Here is a 20,408-nt window from a genome sequence, read left to right as displayed (position 1 = left end):
TGTAGTTTTGTGTCCATTTCAAACGTTTCGTGTCATTCCATGATGAAGTTTTGTTTTTGTGGCAATCTTCTGTAATACATATGTAACTTTTTTAGAAATGTGTTGATTTCTTTGTAGATTTGGTGTTTTTGTGTCTTTACTTTGCTTAATTTTTTTAATCAACATTTTGGTGGTCTTGTGCATTATTCATTATGTGTATATTTCTGTTTTTTGTAACCTTGCCTACGAGATGGATTCTCCTGGTGTTCACAAACACCAGAATCCATCATGTACTGTACTCGCCTTTGCCTTTCGAAAACCAAACCAAAACGATTTGAACCGATCAAAAGGTAGTGTTGTGGTTTAGGGCGGGATATCCGGGTGTGACAAAGGCAGAAGCGCCAAAGCAAAACTGGCACATGCGCAGTTGCGGGGAGAGGAAGTAGCTGGGCTACCGCTATTAGCATAACTCTGAACCAAAATAGAAAGATGTCGACGCAGGGGGATGGTTAACGTGCCTTTAACTCGCATACTCGTGTTGCAAAAACGGCAAAAGTCACTCAATGACATAATGATCGCAGCATTACTATCCCAAAAGAACGTTTTCACCAGCGGTGCCTTGTTGTTGTAGCAACGTCTCTGCGGAGCATGCCGATGACGTCATCATCATTTGTTACCGTGTGATTGGCTAAAACAAATCATGGTGGACAGGTGCTTCGCCCAATCAGCTTCAAGCATTCTGTTCATGTCCCTCCCTGGTTCCGAAAGGATTCGCCAGACACAGACCCAGATCAATGTGGAGAACTGGAGTTAGAGGGAGGGGCTACACATCAATCTGACTCTTGCCAGGTTATTTTTTTTGTGTTTTGCTGTGATTTTTCTTTTTGTTTGATGCCTGCCTCCTTCTTCTTCTGTGTAGTTTTACGGCAGTTGGCAACTAAGGCAAGGAGCATTACTGCCCATGATGCCTGCCTTTCTGATTTTTGTCTTTTTATATCTTCTCATTTTCAAGGTAGTTGCGTGTCGATTCTGTTAATTTATTCCCGTGTTTACATCTTTTTAATGATTATTTTTTTTTACATTTTTTTTATGTTACTTCTATTTTATTGTGTTCATTTTGTATCACATGGTGGCAATTTTCGCAATTTCTTTATGATTTTGTTTTGTGTGTTCTGGAAGTTTTCATGTCTTTTAAATGTATATTTGCTTATTTTGTGTATTTTTGTGTTGATTTTGGGTCTTAAGATTTGTTTGCTGTGTTTGTGCGCTGAGGTGGAGCAGCAGCCTGAGTTGTGTGTTTGTTTTGTGCGCCGCCCTCTCAGGGCTGCTGATGTGGGGGGAGGACAGTTTGTCTCGTGCTGACAGGTGAGCGCTCTGACTAATGACCTGCTGTGTGACTGTGCAGGTAATTAAACGCACCATTATATCTAAACCCCGCCCCGGGGTCGGGCTCCCCAGGCCTGAGCTGGCCTGTCACAGATCCATCAGGCGGGGGCCGCTCATCAGTCTGTCTGTCTGTCTAAGGGCCTTCCTGGTGGCATCTACAGTGTGTGCGTCCGAGTCATGACTTTGAGGGAAAAAGTACTACTTCTTCTGAATTCCAGGTTTCAAGCACACCTGAGAAGTTTTCAGGGTGCATTGGCTGGCCATTAAATGATACAATGCGATTGTTGTACTTTTAGTCTTTTTTTTTAAATACAGAACATGCAGATCTGAGAGTATTTCCACCTTGTCAGCAGTATTTCCACCTTCTGTCAGGTTAAGTGCTTTTTCTTTGACTTTGACTTCACCGTGACACATCACACACACACACACACACACACACACACACACACAGAGAAGTCCAGGAACATTTTAGTTCAGGGAAATTTTCTACCCAGAACGATATTTGGCCTGTTGATGTCTGCATTGAGTTTCAACCGCTATTTGAATTTCTGATGCTTTGCAAACATGACTTGTGACATGACTTATTTTTTTGTGGCTATATTGCATCAAGTTTTCTTATTTAGTTAGCGACTTAGCATATTTATCTTTTGTTCCGTTGACCACCACTGATCAGGGGGCTGGGTTGCGGGGTCAAGATCCTCAGCAGAGAACCCCAGAATGTCCTTTCCTCAGCCACTTCTACCACCTCCTCCAGGAGGACCCTGAAGTGTTCCCAGGCTAGCCGAGATATAATCCCTCCAGCATGTCCTAGGCCAGCCTCGGAGCCTCCTCCTAATGGGACATGCTTAGCACACCTCCCTAAAAAGGTGTCCAGAAGGCATCCTTGATGGCTGTCCAAACCACCTCAGCTGACTCCTCTCATTGTAGAGGAGCAACGGTTTTATCTCTCCAAGATGATGGAGCTCTAAGGCTATCTCTAAGGCGGACCTCAGCCACTCTGTGGAGAAAACTCATTGTACTCCTGATTTTGTTTGGTTATTACCCAAAGCTCATGACCATAGGTGATGGTTAGAATGTAGATCCACCAGTAAACAGAGAGCTTTGCCTTCTGACTTTGCTCTCTCCTCACCACAAAGGATTGGTTAAGTGTTCGCATAGCTACCGCTTTACCCTACCATCACATGTGAACAAGATCCTGAGATACTGGAACTCCTCCACTTGGGGCAAAACCTCTCCCTTAATCTGGAGGGAAGCAAAAACCCACCTAGGTCCTCCACCACTCACCTGTAGCAAGAGAAGGAGTAAATCCAGTGCCTCTCAAGGAGCCAATGCTGTGTGTGTGGAGTAGAGATCGACTATTTCTAGTCAGTAATACTCAACCTCCACTACCAACTCCAGCTCTTTCCCTCATATTTAATTTTCATATTTATTTTTTTATTTTTAGTTCTTGTGTTTATATAGTTTGGTTCTCATGTTTAATCTTTGTACTTAGTTCTTGGTTTAGTTTTGTATGAGTTCTCAGTTTAGTTATTGTGTTTCTTACTTGTATATAGTACTTGTATTTAGTTTTCATGTTAAGTTTTTTCATATTTCGTTCTTATGGTTCGTGTACGTGTTTAGAACTATTATTTCGTTCTGGCGTTTAGTACTCGTGTTTAGTTCTCTCTTGTTTGTTTTTGTTTTTTACCGGTCTTGAGTTTAAATTTTGATCTTTAACGTTTTGTTTTGTATTGCCAAAAAGATCCTTGAATATTTAAAAGTGACGGTTGCGGGGGGCTGGGCATTAGTCCCCACCAATAAATTCCAGGAGCGTCTGAACCCTGTTCTCCATCCCCCTGTTCAATACCCTTGTTGGTAGAAGCCCTGGTCTTACAGAATGATAAACTAAGACAATCTTAGGCTCGATGAATCAAGCAGGGACATTTACACCCCTGATTGAAGCTGTGGGAGCATAGACATTTATGGCAAATGTTTTTAGTTGGTGGAAATGCATCTTTAATTCGAGCCACCAAGGACAAAGAAGGCCTGAACCCCTGTGCATTTTCTCTTCATGACCTCCTTTATCCACTTCCTGTCTAATGATGTCCCTCACTTGTTTATTGAGTGCTGCCACCTCTGTAAGAGGTTATTCATGCTCTTGGTCTGGTGGCGTCGTCTGTGTGGTGCCGCCTCGGGCAAGAATCTCCGTCACTGTCTGAAAGATGTGATCATGTCCTGCAGCAGCAGCGACTCCATCATGCAGCACAGCTGATCTTCACACATCTCCAACACGTCCAAACCTGCGGACGGAGATGTTTCTTTCCTCTCGTGTGATTTTAATTCAGCCACTCTGACGTCTGGATGGCTGTAAACGCCAGTGACACCTCATCTAAACGACTCAGTAAGTGTGTTAGACGAGCGCGGCCTGTGATTGAACGTCTCCTGCTACAGCGGCTCCGCCTTCACAGGGTGGGGATTGAAGCTGAAGGCACTGATCCACAGGATGGTTCACTGTCAGCTGCCTTCACACCCGGAGAGAGAAAATGCACGCTGATCATCATCGGCGTGGAAACACTGACACACAAACTAATGAGGAATTACCAAACTGTAAAGATAATCCAGAGCGTTGACGCCGTCACGGTGTGATGTTTGGTTCTGCTGACATCACACCTTGTGTTTGTTAAAAAATCTTTGTTATTAGTAAACCAACAACTGATCATTATGAACTTCAATGGATGATGACAGGGGTGGACTGGCCATCTGGCATATCGGACATCGTCCCGGGGGGCCGTCGACCCAGAGTAGGCCAATCCAGTCCGCTATGTTTTGTGTTTTGGGGGGTTGTTTTTGACGAGCGAGTGGAGGCTGACTTGGTAACAGCCAGGTGGCCAATGATGGTCCAAAAGTGGCAAAAACTTGGAGAGAAAAGAGTGAAAAGTGACTGAAATGGGCCAAAAGCAGTCAAGAGTGGCCTAAAAATCGCCAAATAAAGAGGAACCAGGTGGCATGTAAAGGCAAAGGGTAGCAAAATATGGCAAACAATAATGAAAAAGGCCAAAACATAGTGAAAAAGAACAAAATGTGGCAAGTAATAGTGAAAAAGGCCAAAAATGTGGAACAAAAACAGGCAAAATGTTGGGGAAGAAATGAAACTAGTGGTATTTATTAGCCAAAAGTTAGCTTATTTGGATGAAAAGTGGCCAAAACAAATTAAAGAAAGGACAAAAATTCATTAAGTGTCAAAAAGAACTTGCAATAGGGAAAAAAGGTATATGTATTGGCAAAAGGTAGTCTGAAAAAAGTGTCAGAACTTTTTGAAAAGGGCCAAAATTTGGACAAAGCAAATGGGTAAAATAGGTTAAAGAGTTTCCCCCTTTTAGGGTTTTCTGGGGAAATAATAATTAAAATTAAGACATAACAAAAGAGCCACATGTTGAGCATCACTGACATAAGAACGGCTTCTATGTGGTGTCGCTGATAATTTAGTGGGCTGGTCTGGACAGAAGCAGTTTTCTTCAAAGCAAATGAGGGAATGTGTCCAACAACAGTTTATAGTTTTTGTGTAGTTTCCTCATACGGGATGGCATCTGTGAGTTCTGTAGCGTGACTTGTTTTGAGGCAGGGGTCTGATTAGGCTTCACGGTCTGGGTTGCCATTCTCAGCACATTGACTCTAACGCACGTCGGACACACAGACACACACTCACCATTCGTGTGCCCCTATTTAAGAACTAGGGAAAGTAGCAACTCCTTAAGCACCATGTTCCGCCTGTGCTTACCCACCATGTATGTTAGGTTAACTGGAATCTGGAATTTCCCTCAGGAGCAGTAGGAGGCGTTTGTCTCTGCACCAGCAGATTCCTGCAACCCTGAACAAAAGTAAGTGGGTCAGGAGATCAATGAATGATGATGAGATATTTAGAGCCTGGGTTCCCAAAGTGGGGCACGCAAATTGTCATAGGGGGTATATGAATAAAAATTGAGTCAGTAGCGGTCAGGAGCCTCCATGCATTGCCACAAACTATACATAAGACTATGTGAGATAGACTCCCTATAGTGACAGAGAAACTCTTATCAAAAAGTGCAAATATGATGAGAGCTACATTTCTTTGCGCTAGCCAAACGTGCTGTCAACCCTTTGATGCCCTTTGCCACAACTTGTGTGATAGTGGATTTTCAGCTTTGACAAACATGCAAACAAAATATAGAACCAGACTTTATGGCATGGCTTTAGGTTAAATGTCTGAAGGGGTACGGGACTGAAATAGTTTGGGAATAACTGGTTTAGAGTATAATATAGCACTGCAAACTGTACCTCGAAAACAAGTTCATTACACCAAGTCTCTAAAACGGTTGTGGCAACCTGTCTGTCAACCAGATAGTTTGAGTCCTGAGTGTAATTAACCCGTGTTTCCCCAAGTCCGCTACCTTGGTCTTTAACCTGGATCATTTGAGTCCTGAATGTTGGTTAATAGTAGGGATGTAACGATTCAATCAACTCCCGAAACGATTCGATTCACGATACTGGGTTCACGATACGATTCTCTCACGATTCATTACTGTACTATTTTCCTTTTATTTTTCATTGTCAAAAAAATCCCTTGATGAACTATTCAAACAATGCAATTTAACTAAAATGAAATCTTGAATGAAATAAATAAAGGAATAAAACAAATGAAGAAGCCTATTCATTTAAATTCTGGTTCCATAGTAAACAATACAAAACTGCATAATAGTTATTTTTCTTTTTAAAAGTGCAACTGAAAATGTATTTTGTGACTTAACAATTGGACTTAAAAAAAAAAAACAGTCTGCACTGTATTTGCGTCAGATATTTGTTTGAACCAGCAGAGGGCGTTGGTAACCCAGTGGTCGGTTGGGATGCAGCTAAGTGCAGTGAAGAAGAGATGCTATGCTAGCAGACAGAGCTAATAGAAAAATGTGACTTTTACAGATATTCACGTAATATTACAGATATTCTTTTGGAGCTAAAGGGGTAATGAATCATTTATGAATATGTTTAAGAGTAGAAGGCGGCCAGAAAGAAAGTATTAGCAGATTTCGCCCGCCACCATGACTTCTGGATAGCTGGTTAAAAAAAGTACTGCGATTCAATTTTCACAGCATCGATGTGAACCTTGATACCTATGAATCGATTTTTAACTGCCTTACGATTAATCGTTACATCCCTAGTTAATAGTGTTTTTGGATTTCTATGACTAATTTGATTAATTTGAATCTGTTAAGTGTTTATGGTGAGTGAGCTTTACGTCCTTTGTGTACTCAGCAGGACTCGGGGGATCTGGGTTAATGGAGTCAAGAGATTCATGAGTCCTGATTCAGTACAAGGACTCAAATCTTTAACATAGCCAGGTCATTACTGAAGCCACCAGCTCTGGAAAATGTAGGTAAAAGAAGCACGGCAGGTGATGGGAGAAGAGTTATTATTGGTGGTGTGTGTAGGCCTCGACATGAGTCAGAGGTCAGACATCTCCATGCTGACTCAGCACATTGTGGCAGGCGTGTTGTTTTCATTCACACCCAGAGGCCGCCGTGTCTGACACGCCAACTCTAATTGGTCCTCGAGTTTGTGATAAGAGCGAAAACATGCAACAAATTATCTCAAGCACAAACACACACACACACTTACAGACAGTGGGTCCCATTTGGTGGACATGACCCGGAGCGTGGACGGATGTGGAAGGCTATCCCTCACCGTGCAGCGCCTCTCTGTCACCCTTCGTAGGAGCCGCAGCGCCGTGGGCGCCGGGCGGGTAATAGCTCCGACCGCAGCACTCCACTTTGTTTCAGAAATAATTCACCGCCCCCGCCGCCTGCAGGGCCGCGCTGAGATCAGAATGAATCACAGCAACAACCCATCTTCTCACAGCCCGCTGTTCAATTTGTCAACATTTATTTGTAATTTTATTTATCTTTATATACATTCCCACTACCTGCTCTCTATTATTTAATGTTTTTATAAATTATTATTATTACTAATGTTGCATGAACTTGGTGTTTCTTTATTCATAAGTAATAATCAACAACAAAAACATTCCTAAGTGTCAAATTTTTAAATTAAATCCAATAATTCATTTTTAACAACAACAAAATTCCATTTATGCTTATTATTATTATTATTATTATTATTATTATTATTATTATTATTAATATTATTATTATTGCCTCAAAGCGCAGAGCGGAAGGTTATGCTTCACCCTCTTTCTGCGTTTATCTGTTTTTCTGAGGCTAATGCTAATGCTAATACTAGTCTAATGCTAATGCTAGGCTAATGGTAACACTAGGCTAATGCTAGCGGTAGGCTAATGCTAACGCTAGGCTAATGCGATTGCTAGGTTATTGCTAACGCTAGGCTAATTCTAAGCTAATGCAGTGTGACGCGGGCCAGCACCTGCATCCTCACTTTCATTTTCTTCAAGAAATGCAAATGTTCTATCTATATATTCTTTAAGCGCGGTGGCTTATGGGTAAGCTCGGTGACTTATGGGTAATGTAGGGAAGTGCACTGTGTGTATGTCCCGCCAGGTACTTGTGCTGTACTTGGCGGAGGTCTGCCCTCTCTGAATGTTTTGACGTCGACCTAAAAAAAATAATTTCCCTCACGTTTTGAGTCTTAATAAATATATATAAAAAACTTTTAAATTGGGGAAAATTTTTATTTTATTTTTATGTTTTCTTATGTAAAAGGTTAGTAAAAATAATTAAATAAAACCTGGCAATGAAACAAAGTGTCTTCTTCTCTATTTTGCTGTAGACTTATGAAGAATAAATTTGTTTCTGTCCTTTGTCACAGACGTCTAAGGAATAGATGAGTTCCTGTCAAAATTAAATGTAAAACTCTGAACCAAATCATCCCTGAATGCACATTAACATACAGCTGCTTACCTTGAAAGATAAAGAACGTCTCGTCCACATTGTTCAGTGATTATTCCGACAGTCTGTGCAACAGTAATTTCATATTCCTTCCAAACACCCTCATTTTGAAGGTGTCTTTTCAGGTGACTGATAAGAAAAATGTTTCCTCTCCTTTGGAAGTCTTTGACTTTGTTAGCTTAGCACATAGCACCACTCGCTGAGTAGGGTTAAAGAGGCGGGGTTATGTTATCAGCTCGACTTTTTAAACTGATTTATTGGCCAATAACAAAGAAGTAGTTCTTGTTAGGTGTCTTTTTGGAGCATTTTGCTGCTGTATTCTGACTTTTTGGTTTTGTTATTGCTTGTCTCATTTCTGTTGTTTAGTTATGATTTTGTGTGTTTTTGTTGTCATTTTGTGTCATTTTTGTGTGTTTTTATAGAAAGCGTCCTCTCCACACCGTCTGTTTCATTTTCTTTTCAGATCATTGTTTATGGTATCTTTTCAAGTGAGTAATAATGAAGAATCTGGGAATCTTTGTGTTTTACGTATTGCTGATGATAAAAGTCCAATGAACGATCCCACATGTTTTGGTTAGCTTAGCACATAGCAGCGTGTGACTGCAAGCTCCATCCGCCTCTCCTTTAACCTGCTCTTCTTTGGTGACATTAAGTGGAAGGGGCGGGGCATTTGGAGCAGGTTTTGGATTGGTCGTGCTTGGTGTTTTGGCAGTGAGCAGATCACAGGTGACCCCCAGGTTCAGCAGGGGTTAACAGCATGAGCGTTTAAGGCTTTTAGTGTGTCCGCCTCACACACGCGGGCACTCCATCACCACCGCTCTGACAACCTCATTAATGTCACCATATATCCCACTCAGCGCCCCGCAGGGTCCACCGACCCCCGCCCAATCTGCCGAGGCTCCGCCTGCTCTGCAGAGACCAACCTCAACATATGTGTCTCCTGCATCTCAGAGCGGAGTGAACCGGCGGACCGCAGGAGGCGCATGTAGCATGTTTACTGCGCTTCATTTCTGGCCCATAGCAACCTTTGACGCTGAGAGGCCCGACCCCTCGCTCGGTCGCCCACTCAACTCCCCTCACCACTCCTCCCCTCAGTGGAGGCAAAGTCACTGACTCCATGTGAATCAGACCCAAACAAGTGGCACCCCCCCCCACCCCCTCCTCCTCTTCTTTCTTCTCCTCCTCCTCCTGCGTCCATTAAATTGACTCAGGATGCTAAAGGAAAAGATTGTTACACTTGACTTAAATTATACTACTACAATAATCCCTGTATTTATAGGCACCACACTGGTTCCAGTTTAGCTCCCCGATCATTGTCACTTCATAAACACTTTTACTCATAAATATTTTTAGTATACAGTATATCCCTGTGGAACATCAGTTAGTTATTGTATTTAAGTACAAAGAACTGAAACCCTTTCACAACATAAATGTATACACTTATTACTCACTTTAAAGCCATATTTACGAACTCAACTGCCTAAATAATACAACACAAAGGGTCCCAGTATAGATCCCTGTGGAACACCACACCGACAGTTACTGTATTAGACTACAAAGAATTCAAATGATTTAATTAGACATGTTCATACACATATTAATCACTTTAAAAGTCACATTTACTAATTGTATTGCATTGGTCCTATGTCCTAGCATAAATCCCTGGGGAACTCCACCTGTGTTTTGAACGTCACACAAAAAATAATGCGTTTCAATCGACTCCTTACTCTCTCATTAATGTTGCTAAATAAAACATAACATAATGAAGATCTGCTGTAGTCCATTGTGAAAGTACACTGCTGTTGTTGTTTTCCTTGGGATAGTTTAAAGATTAATAATCTATGTGTTTGTTCGCTTTGTGCTATAATAAGGTGAACATTTAATTTTCTCATTCACTGATCTGTGAAATCATACTCCGAATAAATTGGCAGTGAAAATAATTGTCCGTCGAAGCCCGAGTCGTAATTGTATACGCGTGTCTGTTAATGGGCCCTTAGACACGCTGAACGGCCGTTACATTACGACTAGCTGCCTGTTGTACGCCTCTGAAGGTGTGCTGTGGTGTTTGCAACTGGGATATACAGGGTGGATCAGACCTTTCAGTCCAACACATCCCACAGATGCTGATTGGAATGAGAACGGGAAAACCAACCCCTGAAACTGTTTTTGTGGTGTAATCATGCTCGTCTGTTTACTATTTTTCTTGCTAAAGGCTGAATCTCTTTTGTCTTTGTTGTATTGATAAGTGACGGTTGTACCTCTGAGGTTTCCCTTGTTGGCAAACGGTTTGTAATGGAAACGCGGCTCCTCCTGCCTCTTCCTGTGGGCTGCTGCTGTTTTATTGCCAGTGATCTGATTGGTCCCTTTGTGTCCCTGTCCCCTCCCGTTGGCCTTTGTCTTTGAAAGCTTGACTAATTGTCCCCATTTGTCCCTCTTTCTGTGGGCTCACTCATGTGTTCCTGACTCGGTGGGCTGGCTTCTGAACCATCATTCTGCCATTTGCCAGTTAATGAAGTCCAACTCGATCCATAGCTCAACACGGGGAGAGAAAAGAGAAAGTGTTTTGTTTTTAATACACAAACGCTCATAATCTTTATTTACACGAGTAGTCTCCTCGAGACGATCAAGTCTCCTGATTCAGACAGACACTTAAATAATAGTTTCAAAGAGACTAGTTCAGTGTGGAGCTGGTGGGTTAATGAACGGCCCAGGTTTAAGAGTTGAATCTTTATGCTGAATTAGGACTCGTGGATCCTCTGAGTTGTCTGAGGCTGCTGAGTACACAAAGGAGATAAAGTAAGCAAACAACATAAACACTGCAGGCTTAAAGGATTTAGACTAATCAAATATCCGACCAAGTCTTGGAAACACCATTTCCCACTGGGAACACGATAGACTCAAACAATTCAGTGTTTTTAAGGTTAAAAGGGAGTAAAATGAACATAAGTAATAAATAAAACAATAGGTAAATAAATAATATAATCACATAAATAACATCATCATAGTAATAATAATAAATGTAATAAAGAAAAATGTAAATATATAAAATCTGAAAATATAAATATATGATTGTGAGAGCACATTTACTTTTATTGGAATAGTAATGGAAAAGAAAATAGTTTATACAGTAGATACTAGAATAAGTTTGTTCAACAACATGGTTTTTTTTTTTTTTTATCACATGTCCTGTTAAACAGTATAGTTTGAATGTAATAGATTAAAATTGCATGAAAACTCGAGCCTGTAGAAAATAAAAAATGACAAAATTTAAAAATGGTAAGAATCACTAAAAATGTCTGATGCAACAACATATTTCGTGTGATTTATGGATATACTGTAAGTGTTATTTAGTTTATTATCCTCACCTATCGTTATGAGGGTAACTCTTGGCTGACTTGAAAATGACAAATGTCCCAAACTGTTCCAACTATTTCAAAGTTTGATTTCAATTAATTTTATTCATACTGCATCAAGACACAACACAGTCATCTAATGGTACATTATATCCATTACAAAGAGTTTGATTTGAAATATTTTGTCGCGAAAACTGAACATTTCTAGATAAACAAGCCTGACTCAGGGGTAAAGAACCTCTGCTTTCACAGGTGGAAAGGAACGAGTGACCGGGAGAGCACATCAGACAGAATATCACAAGCTGGTCAGACTGGGAACCATTGAGCTTGAATACTAGCAGACTGCAAAGAGGGAGATTGTAAGCTTACATTTCAATGTGGAGTAAAGACAGAAGTGCATCGCGAAAGGAGGTTCACCTGCAGCTTAAACCTATAGCAGCAGAACTAAGCCCAGTTCTGACAATACAGCTTCTCAAACAGGTAGAGGGAGTGCTGGGAACCAGTACTGACACTGGGAGCTGGTTCCTCGGTGAGGAGCCTGATGGCTGAATGATTTGATGTACTTTCTACCTTTAGACACTTAAGGAATATCCATTAACCAGCAGACTGGGATAATAGAGAACTAAGAAGTTTGATTATTGAAATTTTGAATGTTAAGGCTACAATATGAAATCATATTTGATATTTCACATTAAGATGATGAAGAGAATAAGTCCTCTCTCTCCTGCTTGTACCTGTTAGTTTCTGCTGCAGCGTTTGAATCAAGCTGTGTTTTACAGGCAGCTCGGAGCCGCCCTCCATCCCCTCAGCAACACGCACATCACAGCAACTATGCCTGTGTGTGTGTGTTTGTCCTCAAACCCCCCTCCCCACCCGGCTGTGAGCCCGCCCCCTCCCTGAGCTTTGACATGCTAAATCTGCTGGTTTTTATTGTCCCTCCTCCTGCGGTGAGGAAGTGTCTCTTTGAAGGCTCGGGGTTCCGGGATGAAGCCCAGCTCTGTTTGGACTGTTGCTCCGCTCCAAACAAAGGTGGAGGCGGGATTCCCACTCTGCTTCCTGTCAGCCTCCCTCTTTCAAGTTTCAGCAGTGGAGGAATTTTAAAGCTAGCTGTTTGGGGAGGAGCTCCATGAGCTCTCGCTCCTCTGGGCCTCTCACAGCTTGGGGCCACCCTTTGGTCGCTGTCAGCTCAGGTTCACCTCTGGTTTTCCACACGATCAGACCTCTATGGAGAAATCCCTTCTGACGCCACCAAACATCTGGCTGTGCAGCTATGATGGCTGTTAAATGAGTTGAGTGAACACAAATGATGCATTGTCAATTCCTTATTCATTGAGATTTTCATGCAGTTTTTGTTTCGACGTTTATTATTATATTGTCATTGATTCCAAATGGGGAAATCTGCTGGTTTTTAATTAATTTTGAATTAATTTATAAACAATAATTACTCATCTGTTTGGCACTGATTTTCGATGCATTGAAAATATTGGACCCTCCTTGACTGCAAGCCACGCTTTAAAACGTGGTTCAATTAGTCTTGGCGAACGCGATTTTCCGTTCTAAGTTGTCCGCAATTTTGTTTGTCAGGGTTCCCAAATGTAAAGTCATTACTGGTGTATTAACCATCCCAAAATTGTGCCTAGATGCTTAATAAGGATAATGAGTTAACTCTAGTAAATAGTTTTATTGTATCAGGTTTTAGAACAGCACTCTCACGTCACTCACTTTGAAATTTCAGGCTACGAAATCTTGTGTTGTGTTTTAGTACATTTACCAGCAATAAATCCTTATCTATATACATTTGGATGGCTCACTAGTGGAAATTTAGTGGTTTTAGAAAATAGTAAATAATGCCTGAGAGCTACCATGGCCAAAAGAAGCTAGCCTACATGTAGCATGTGGAGATGTGCTCGCTTAGCCTAGCACTGTGGCACTGCCAGAAAAAGCCTGCATTATAAAAAAAAAAAAAAAGTTGATCATGGTTATAGAGAGAGTGTATGAAGCCAATGTTGTTAGACTAAAGACAAGGTCTATAGCATCAAACACAGAGCTTACCTTGCTTGTAGATAGGAGTGGTTTGGTAGAGAGACATTCACCTTGGGCATTAATAACAGTTCCCCGCTGCCAATCTGCTTAAAAAGTCTTAAAAGGCATTAAATTAATGAATCTAAAAATAAGGCCTTAGTTGTCATTAAAATGTCTTAAATCAATGTTTCCAAAGTCTTAAATCTTAACACATAAGTATGATTTTCTGATTATAATTAGTCTCACATTTCAAAATAAATGGTAATGTATAATTTACTGGAACATCGTGCAATCACGACAGCGGGACCAACTACAAAACAGTGGCGTGGTTGCAGCGGGACCCTGTGCAGATGTGCGTCATGCTTGTAGCAACTTTCAACAACATGGGGAAATGTAAATTTAACAAAGATTTTTCTTAATGGCTTTTCTTAATGGTTTTTATTTTTTGTATTTTTGTTGTTTTTTACATTTCTGGCTGTTTTTGTAGTCATCTTGTGTTTGTTTGTTTTAGTTAATTTGATTATTTGAGACAGTTTTTTTTTGTGTGTGTGTGTGTATTTCACTGCCATTTTGTGTATTTTTTTGTGTGTTTACTTTGTGGGCCGCCAGTTGCACGTCTGCACTAGATACTGGAAAAAATATACCCTAAGCCTATGTAATTAATGTGGCGCTTTTTTTTTGTGTTTACTGTGAAGTTGGTCTTAAATTTAATTTCAAATGGCAATAAAAAGTCTTAAATGTAATTTTACTGAAACTGTAGGAACCCTGTGGTCATTTTACATCAGATTATTGGTCGATACAGTATGTTGGAATGATCTTGTGACATTGGTTGTTTTCGTCTAAAGCTGCTTTGTCACCAAATGTCCCTGGGACGGTAGTTTCCCTTTGGCCTCTTGACCTCTGTGTTTCCACTATGATCTTTTTTGTAAGCGATATCAGTGAGAGAAAATATACATGAATATAATCTGTGCTCAGCCATCGGCTTTACACATGGTGGAGTTAAACTAATCAGTTACGATCCTTGGCCTGGAAAGTCTACCTAGTGATTGAAGCACAGATAGTTCAGAGCCAAGGTCCTCGTGGAAATGGCCTCATGAGAGCCTCCTGGTTCTTCCCCAGGTGAAGAAGTTCCAGATAAAGCTTCTCTAAGAGGAAAGAGATGCTGGGCATCCACTGCATGGGTGTGGGTGGCAGCGTTCTCAGGCCAATTGATTTGCTAACAGGCTTGTCTCCACTTAATGACTGAGTGGGGATTGATGGAGGTGTGACACCATAAACCTCTGAGCCGCTCTGATTGCTGCCATTAGGCCTGTATTGTTGCTCACATAATGGGCTCTTCCTTAAGAGGAGATTTGCAGCTCCACGTCTCTCCGCAGAGTCTCAGCTCAAGACTCGCGTTCCGGCTGTGGGACGGTGCATGTGTGGGTGGAGCTTTTCTACTCATTGGGTCACGCTCACATGCTTTGTGTTGTCTCTGCTGAGATGTGATGATGGGATGGAGAAGAGCAGATGATGGCACTCAAGCAAGCACTCGCATCCAACGTGCTCCCTGCGGTCACATGATTTATCTCCAGCAATGCGTCCATGATGACGACTCATTGCGTCCTCTCACCATCGATCATACAACCAAAAAACAGCTGCAGCAGAGAATGATGATCAACGTGACCAACAGAATCCCAGCACGACGAGACGGCAACCACAAACTGTTTACAGAAGAGAGATTCATCACATGCAAACACCTGAGAACTTTTTCATCACCACCTGTCACTTCAAACACATTAGAGATCACATGATCAAATGCAGACACCTAACCATAGCTACAACCATCATCCTAACTAAGTACTCACGTTACTGTAATTGAGTGGCTTTCATGGGTACTTGTACTTTTTTGAGTAAAATTTCGAAATCAGTAATTTTACTTGTACTTAAGTACATTTTAAAAGAATAAAGCAATTCATTACATTTCTAAACCCAACCGTTACTAAGTAAATTATTATTTTTTTGTAATAATTTTTTCATTTGTGTTTCATGGTCTCTTCAAGGCACATTGAATATAATTCATATGTTCTTAGTTGTGCAATTTCTGACCAACACCCAGACACTTTCTTGGGTTGTGGTTGGGGTCTCCATCTATCATGTTGTTACCCACATGGCACATTTGCCCTGGTAGTTTCTTGTTCGAACACATATCAGTAGCTCTGCAATTGGGTTCAAAGTGTGGAGAAAATGTAAGAAGCCATATGATTGGCTGAAAGCAAACACACCTGATTGGCTGATGAATCTGTCAGTTTTATCAGCCAATGGTGTCGTTTGTTGACCCGCGCCATCAGGGCAGTCTCAAAATTCACCACACAGATTTCTCTCACAGCACAGAAGCAGTTTGTAAATGCACATTCAGCAATTCGCATTATCCGTGGATTTATATTACAAGTGTGCCTCAAAATAATATTTGTGAAGTAGGGCGTGTGCATTTCAGAATTTATATTACAAGTTTGCATAAAATATATATTTGCGAAACAAAGCATGTGCATTTGTGGAAAAACCCTGCAAGAGTTCATTCATTATGATACTGTTCTGATTCCATATACTTGTACTTGTACTTGAGTACAATTTCAATCAAGTAACAGTACTTCTACTTGAGTAGGAAATACAATAATAATTACATCTCTGACCCTAACCACCTACTGTGGATCTGCTTTATGATCTTCCACCACAACGCACTTATTTTCTGTAAATAAATAAATAATATTTTCTACTAATCTTTGTGTACATTTAATATTTCATGAAGTTTACCAACCACATTTTTCAAAATTGTATTCATTTAAAAGTCTCCAGAGGAACAAAACAATTACATTTATATTTGATTTCGGCTTTTATGCGTGATTTTGAGCATTTTCCTACATTATATTTATTTTCTATGCATTATGCATCAATAGTTCCCATTATTATGACTCCAAGACTTGGCTGAGACACCATAAAGAGGAGATTAGATGAAACAAGATTTGTATTGAATGGATTCCTGGTGGTAGATTTTTCCTACCCACACTTTTATTCAAATTTATTATTATTATGTCCTTTAAGCTGTGTATTTATTTAGATAATTTATGAATTTTATATCTCTAGCATCATACCAGAGAGATGGATGTTGCAGATGCTTGAACCTGGTAGTTCCCCCTTGAGATTGCTGAATCCTGTCCTGGAGTCCTCCTATGTTTTCAGCAGCTTTTTAAAAAATGTGTTTGTTTGCCTGTTTGCAGGTTTATGTGAAAAGTCCTGAATGGATATAGACAAACTTTTAATCAAAGATAGATCTTAGGCCATGGAAGATTCCATCATATTTTCATTCTATGCATTATATTGTAAGTCACCCAGTCTTGAGACCCACGTTTTGGTTAGCTTTGCACATAGCAGCGCTTGCTAAGCAGGATCAAAGGGCACTAGGTTTTTGCGATTCTTTTTTTTTTTTTTTACTGTAAGGATGAGAAGAGCAACAAAAGACGTTTTTGCCACCTTAAAAGATCTCCAACATTTTTAACTGTGAAGATGAAAACTCCAATGAATATAAAGTTCAGGGCTGTTTCTGACACTCTGTGCAGGAGCTGTTTTATATTTCTTCCAAATTTTGTAATTTTTGTAGGGTTATTTATTGTCCATCCTTAGTAAAGAATCATGCATTGTTTCCTCAGTATTACAGACAATGGTAGTGAGGTGTCCTCAGTATCGGTGTGGCCAGTCCTCTGATGAAGCTGAGTGGTTTCATGGTGAGCTGTGATTGGGCTGAGTGGGAACTATCTCAGTGATAGAGGGTCCCTGGGGGTCCCTGTCACTCTAACTCCCTGTCAGTCAGTCTGGGCCCTAAACAACGGGCTCTTTCTGCGGTCTTATCGGGGTGTCTGGCGGGGTCAGTGAGTCAGCGGCACACTGGGCATGCTCGCTCGGACTCGCACTGATATTGATTTCCTCCTCTTTCATATTTGGACAGTGTGTGAAAGAGTCGGAGGGTGGAGATGAGGAGTAATAGATACGCCACTGGTTGGTGATCGCCTCTGTCGCTCTGATCTTGCCTGGCGTTCTTTGAGCCTCATCGATCTGACGCCGGGCCCCCCGGGGGAGGCCTGAGCTTGGAGAAACGCTGGCCCTTTTGTGAAGCAAAGGCGGCGGCTGAGACTGACAGCCAACAGCTCTGATAAAAACACACACACACACACACACACTAATATCACACATTGTCCGGCTCAGACATGCTGTTAAGGATGTGTAACCTTTAGAAAGGCGGCCGGTCTTGGACCGTCCCGTGAGCATCAGTGCTGCCAACTCACTGTGGTCCCCTCGGTTTAGTAGGGGGGGGGGCGTCCTGAGCGTCCCTCATTTAGAAATGTCACCAAGCTCCTGTGAGCCTTCAGCAATTACCCTAATGCCCCCCCTGTGAGTCCAGTCTCTGTCCAATCACCCAAAACGAGTGTAGATCCCGCAGGTGTTGGTGTGACGTACCATCTCACATTGGTCCCGTTTGTCTCCCCAGAGAGGAAAAAGAGCGCTGGATCCGCGCCAAGTACGAGCAGAAGCTCTTCCTGCTGGGGCTGCCCCATTCCGACGTGCCTTTGGGCCAGCAGCTGCTGCGCGCGGTGGTGGAGGACGACCTAAGGCTGGTGGTAGTGCTGCTGGCCCACGGCACCAAGGAGGAGGTCAACGAGACGTACGGAGACGGGGACGGACGCACCGCGCTGCACCTTTCCTGCGCCATGGCCAACGTGGTCATCACGCAGCTGCTCATCTGGGTGAGTGGGCGGGGTTTACTCCAAAACCACGGGTACAGTAAAAGTAACAGACTGTGATCTCACCTGTCCATAGTGTCTCTTGTTTTAAGACAACTAACTTATTTTGACTTTCATGTGTCCTCGCAGTACGGCGTGGACGTAAAGAGTCGGGATGCCCGAGGTCAGACGCCGCTGTCTTACGCGCGTCGAGCAGGAAGTCAGGAGTGCGCAGACATCTTGCTCCAACACGGTTGTCCTAGCGATGGAGGAGGAGGCGGCCTATCTTTGGTGCAGACACCCAACATGAGTCGGCGTAACCCCAACATCAACAACAACAACGCTCAGTGCGAGCTGAACCGCAGCATCAGCATCATGTAGGGGGCGGGGACAAAGTCTCTGATTGGACAGAGGCTGTTGGATGAAAATATCAGCTTTAAGGTTTTAAATGTTTACACCTCAACCAAAAAAAAATCATCCTTGATCTCCCTAAAAACTACACACACAAGTACACAAAGGTACACACAGGTACACAAGAACAGCTAAAGGTGGAAATACAACATGCTGAATGTCTTTATACACTTCACAGTGTGTGCGGGAGACAGATCGAGGAGTCTTTACTCTGCCTCTAACACTAGAAAGTCCCTATACGTTTCACACGTGATGATCGTTGAAAGTCTTGCAAACTTTAGATTGACAGTCTCTGAACATCTCGTACACCGAAGACAAACAGGTCCTAAACATCCCACAAACTTGACTCTAAAAGTCCCTGAACTTCTCACAGACCTGACACTAAAAGTCCCTGAACATTTCACACACCTGACTTTTGTCCAGTTCCTGAATGCCTCACACCTGACTTTTGTTCAGTCCCTGAACTTCTCACACACCTGACTTCTTCCAGTCCCTAAACGTATCACGCATTTGACTTTGTCCAGTCCCTGAACGTCTCACACACCTAACTTTGTCCAATCCCTAAACGTACCACACAGACACACACACAAAGTCCCTGAATGTTACATAAAGTAAATGTATTTTACAGAGCAGCATTAAATGCAGCTGCAGGAGGAGGTTTTACGTTCAGGTATGTATGTGTGAGTGCACGTGTGTGTCTGTGTGTGTGTGTATAGGTTTAACACACGTTCATGACGACCTACATGTTCTTGCATCTTCAGACCAATCAGCTGACAGATCAGATGTCAGGGATGTACACTAGGAATTAAGAGTAGAAAACCTGCACTGCAGTTATTTAGGGGAATTAAAATGAAGTTGCGTTTAGCTTTGGTGTCCCCCAGGGCTCACGTCTGGGTCCTCTTCTGTTCGCAGCTCTGTAGAGGTTAACAAAGATGGTAAAGCTGTTTGGTGCCCTGCTCCCTCCTGAGGAACTCCTTCAGGTACTCCTGTATAATGATGTACATTTGACATATTTATAATGCAGTATGTAAATATCCGTTTTGTTTGCTGTATTCCCTCTGAGCAAAGAAGCTAAAGAGTAAACTTGTCTGCTTTGAATAACTGTTGAACTCATCATCAACCCTCCAATAAAACCATGTAGCCTTTCTCAAGCGAGAAAAATTCCACTTTGTCGCCTCCTTCTCTCCTGGTCCGACTTTACTCCACCTCAAATGTGGGATTAACTCCTCATCAAAGAATGGAAATTCGGGATTATCACGGTGAGCATGAAGACGATTTCAGATCTGTGAAGACTGATTTTGATAGGAAATATCAGCAAACCCAATGGCTGATATATATACACACAACTCGGAATACTGAGGATTCACATGCACCACAAACACACATTGATGTTCTTTTTTTGACACTCAGAATAACCATTAGTTTATCTTTTATTAGTCATCAGGATTCTTGGGGACCTATAGTTTAGGCTGAGGGATTTAGGGATTTTTCGTGATTTATATCTGGATTTACTTTTTGCGATATAAAATAAGACGCTACAGTTCATATCAGTATAACTTTATTTTAAAAACAATATTGAGTTAAAATCCGTGTTATAGGAGTCACTGCTTTCTGTTTCTTCTCCGTCTGCC

General features: G+C 41.7%; 1 protein-coding gene across 2 annotated transcripts in view; it reads left to right on the top strand.

Moving 5' to 3' along the window:
- agap3 (ArfGAP with GTPase domain, ankyrin repeat and PH domain 3) overlaps positions 1 to 19,940 on the top strand; it is a 129,295-nt gene extending 109,355 nt beyond the window's left edge. For both annotated transcript variants that reach the window (XM_028472429.1, XM_028472428.1), the window contains exons 17-18: positions 18,135 to 18,390; positions 18,517 to 19,940. In XM_028472429.1, coding sequence (XP_028328230.1) covers positions 18,135 to 18,390; positions 18,517 to 18,747 — 487 coding nt within the window. In that variant the 3' untranslated portion in view covers positions 18,748 to 19,940. The remainder of the gene's footprint in view (positions 1 to 18,134; positions 18,391 to 18,516) is intronic.
- The last annotated feature ends 468 nt before the right edge of the window (positions 19,941 to 20,408 follow it).

This window comes from Gouania willdenowi, chromosome 17 (assembly GCF_900634775.1).
Source record: "Gouania willdenowi chromosome 17, fGouWil2.1, whole genome shotgun sequence".
Classification (NCBI taxonomy): Eukaryota; Metazoa; Chordata; class Actinopteri; order Blenniiformes; family Gobiesocidae; genus Gouania; species Gouania willdenowi.
The sequence above is the reverse complement of the archived record's forward strand: the minus strand, read 5'-3'. Positions and strand labels throughout refer to the sequence as shown.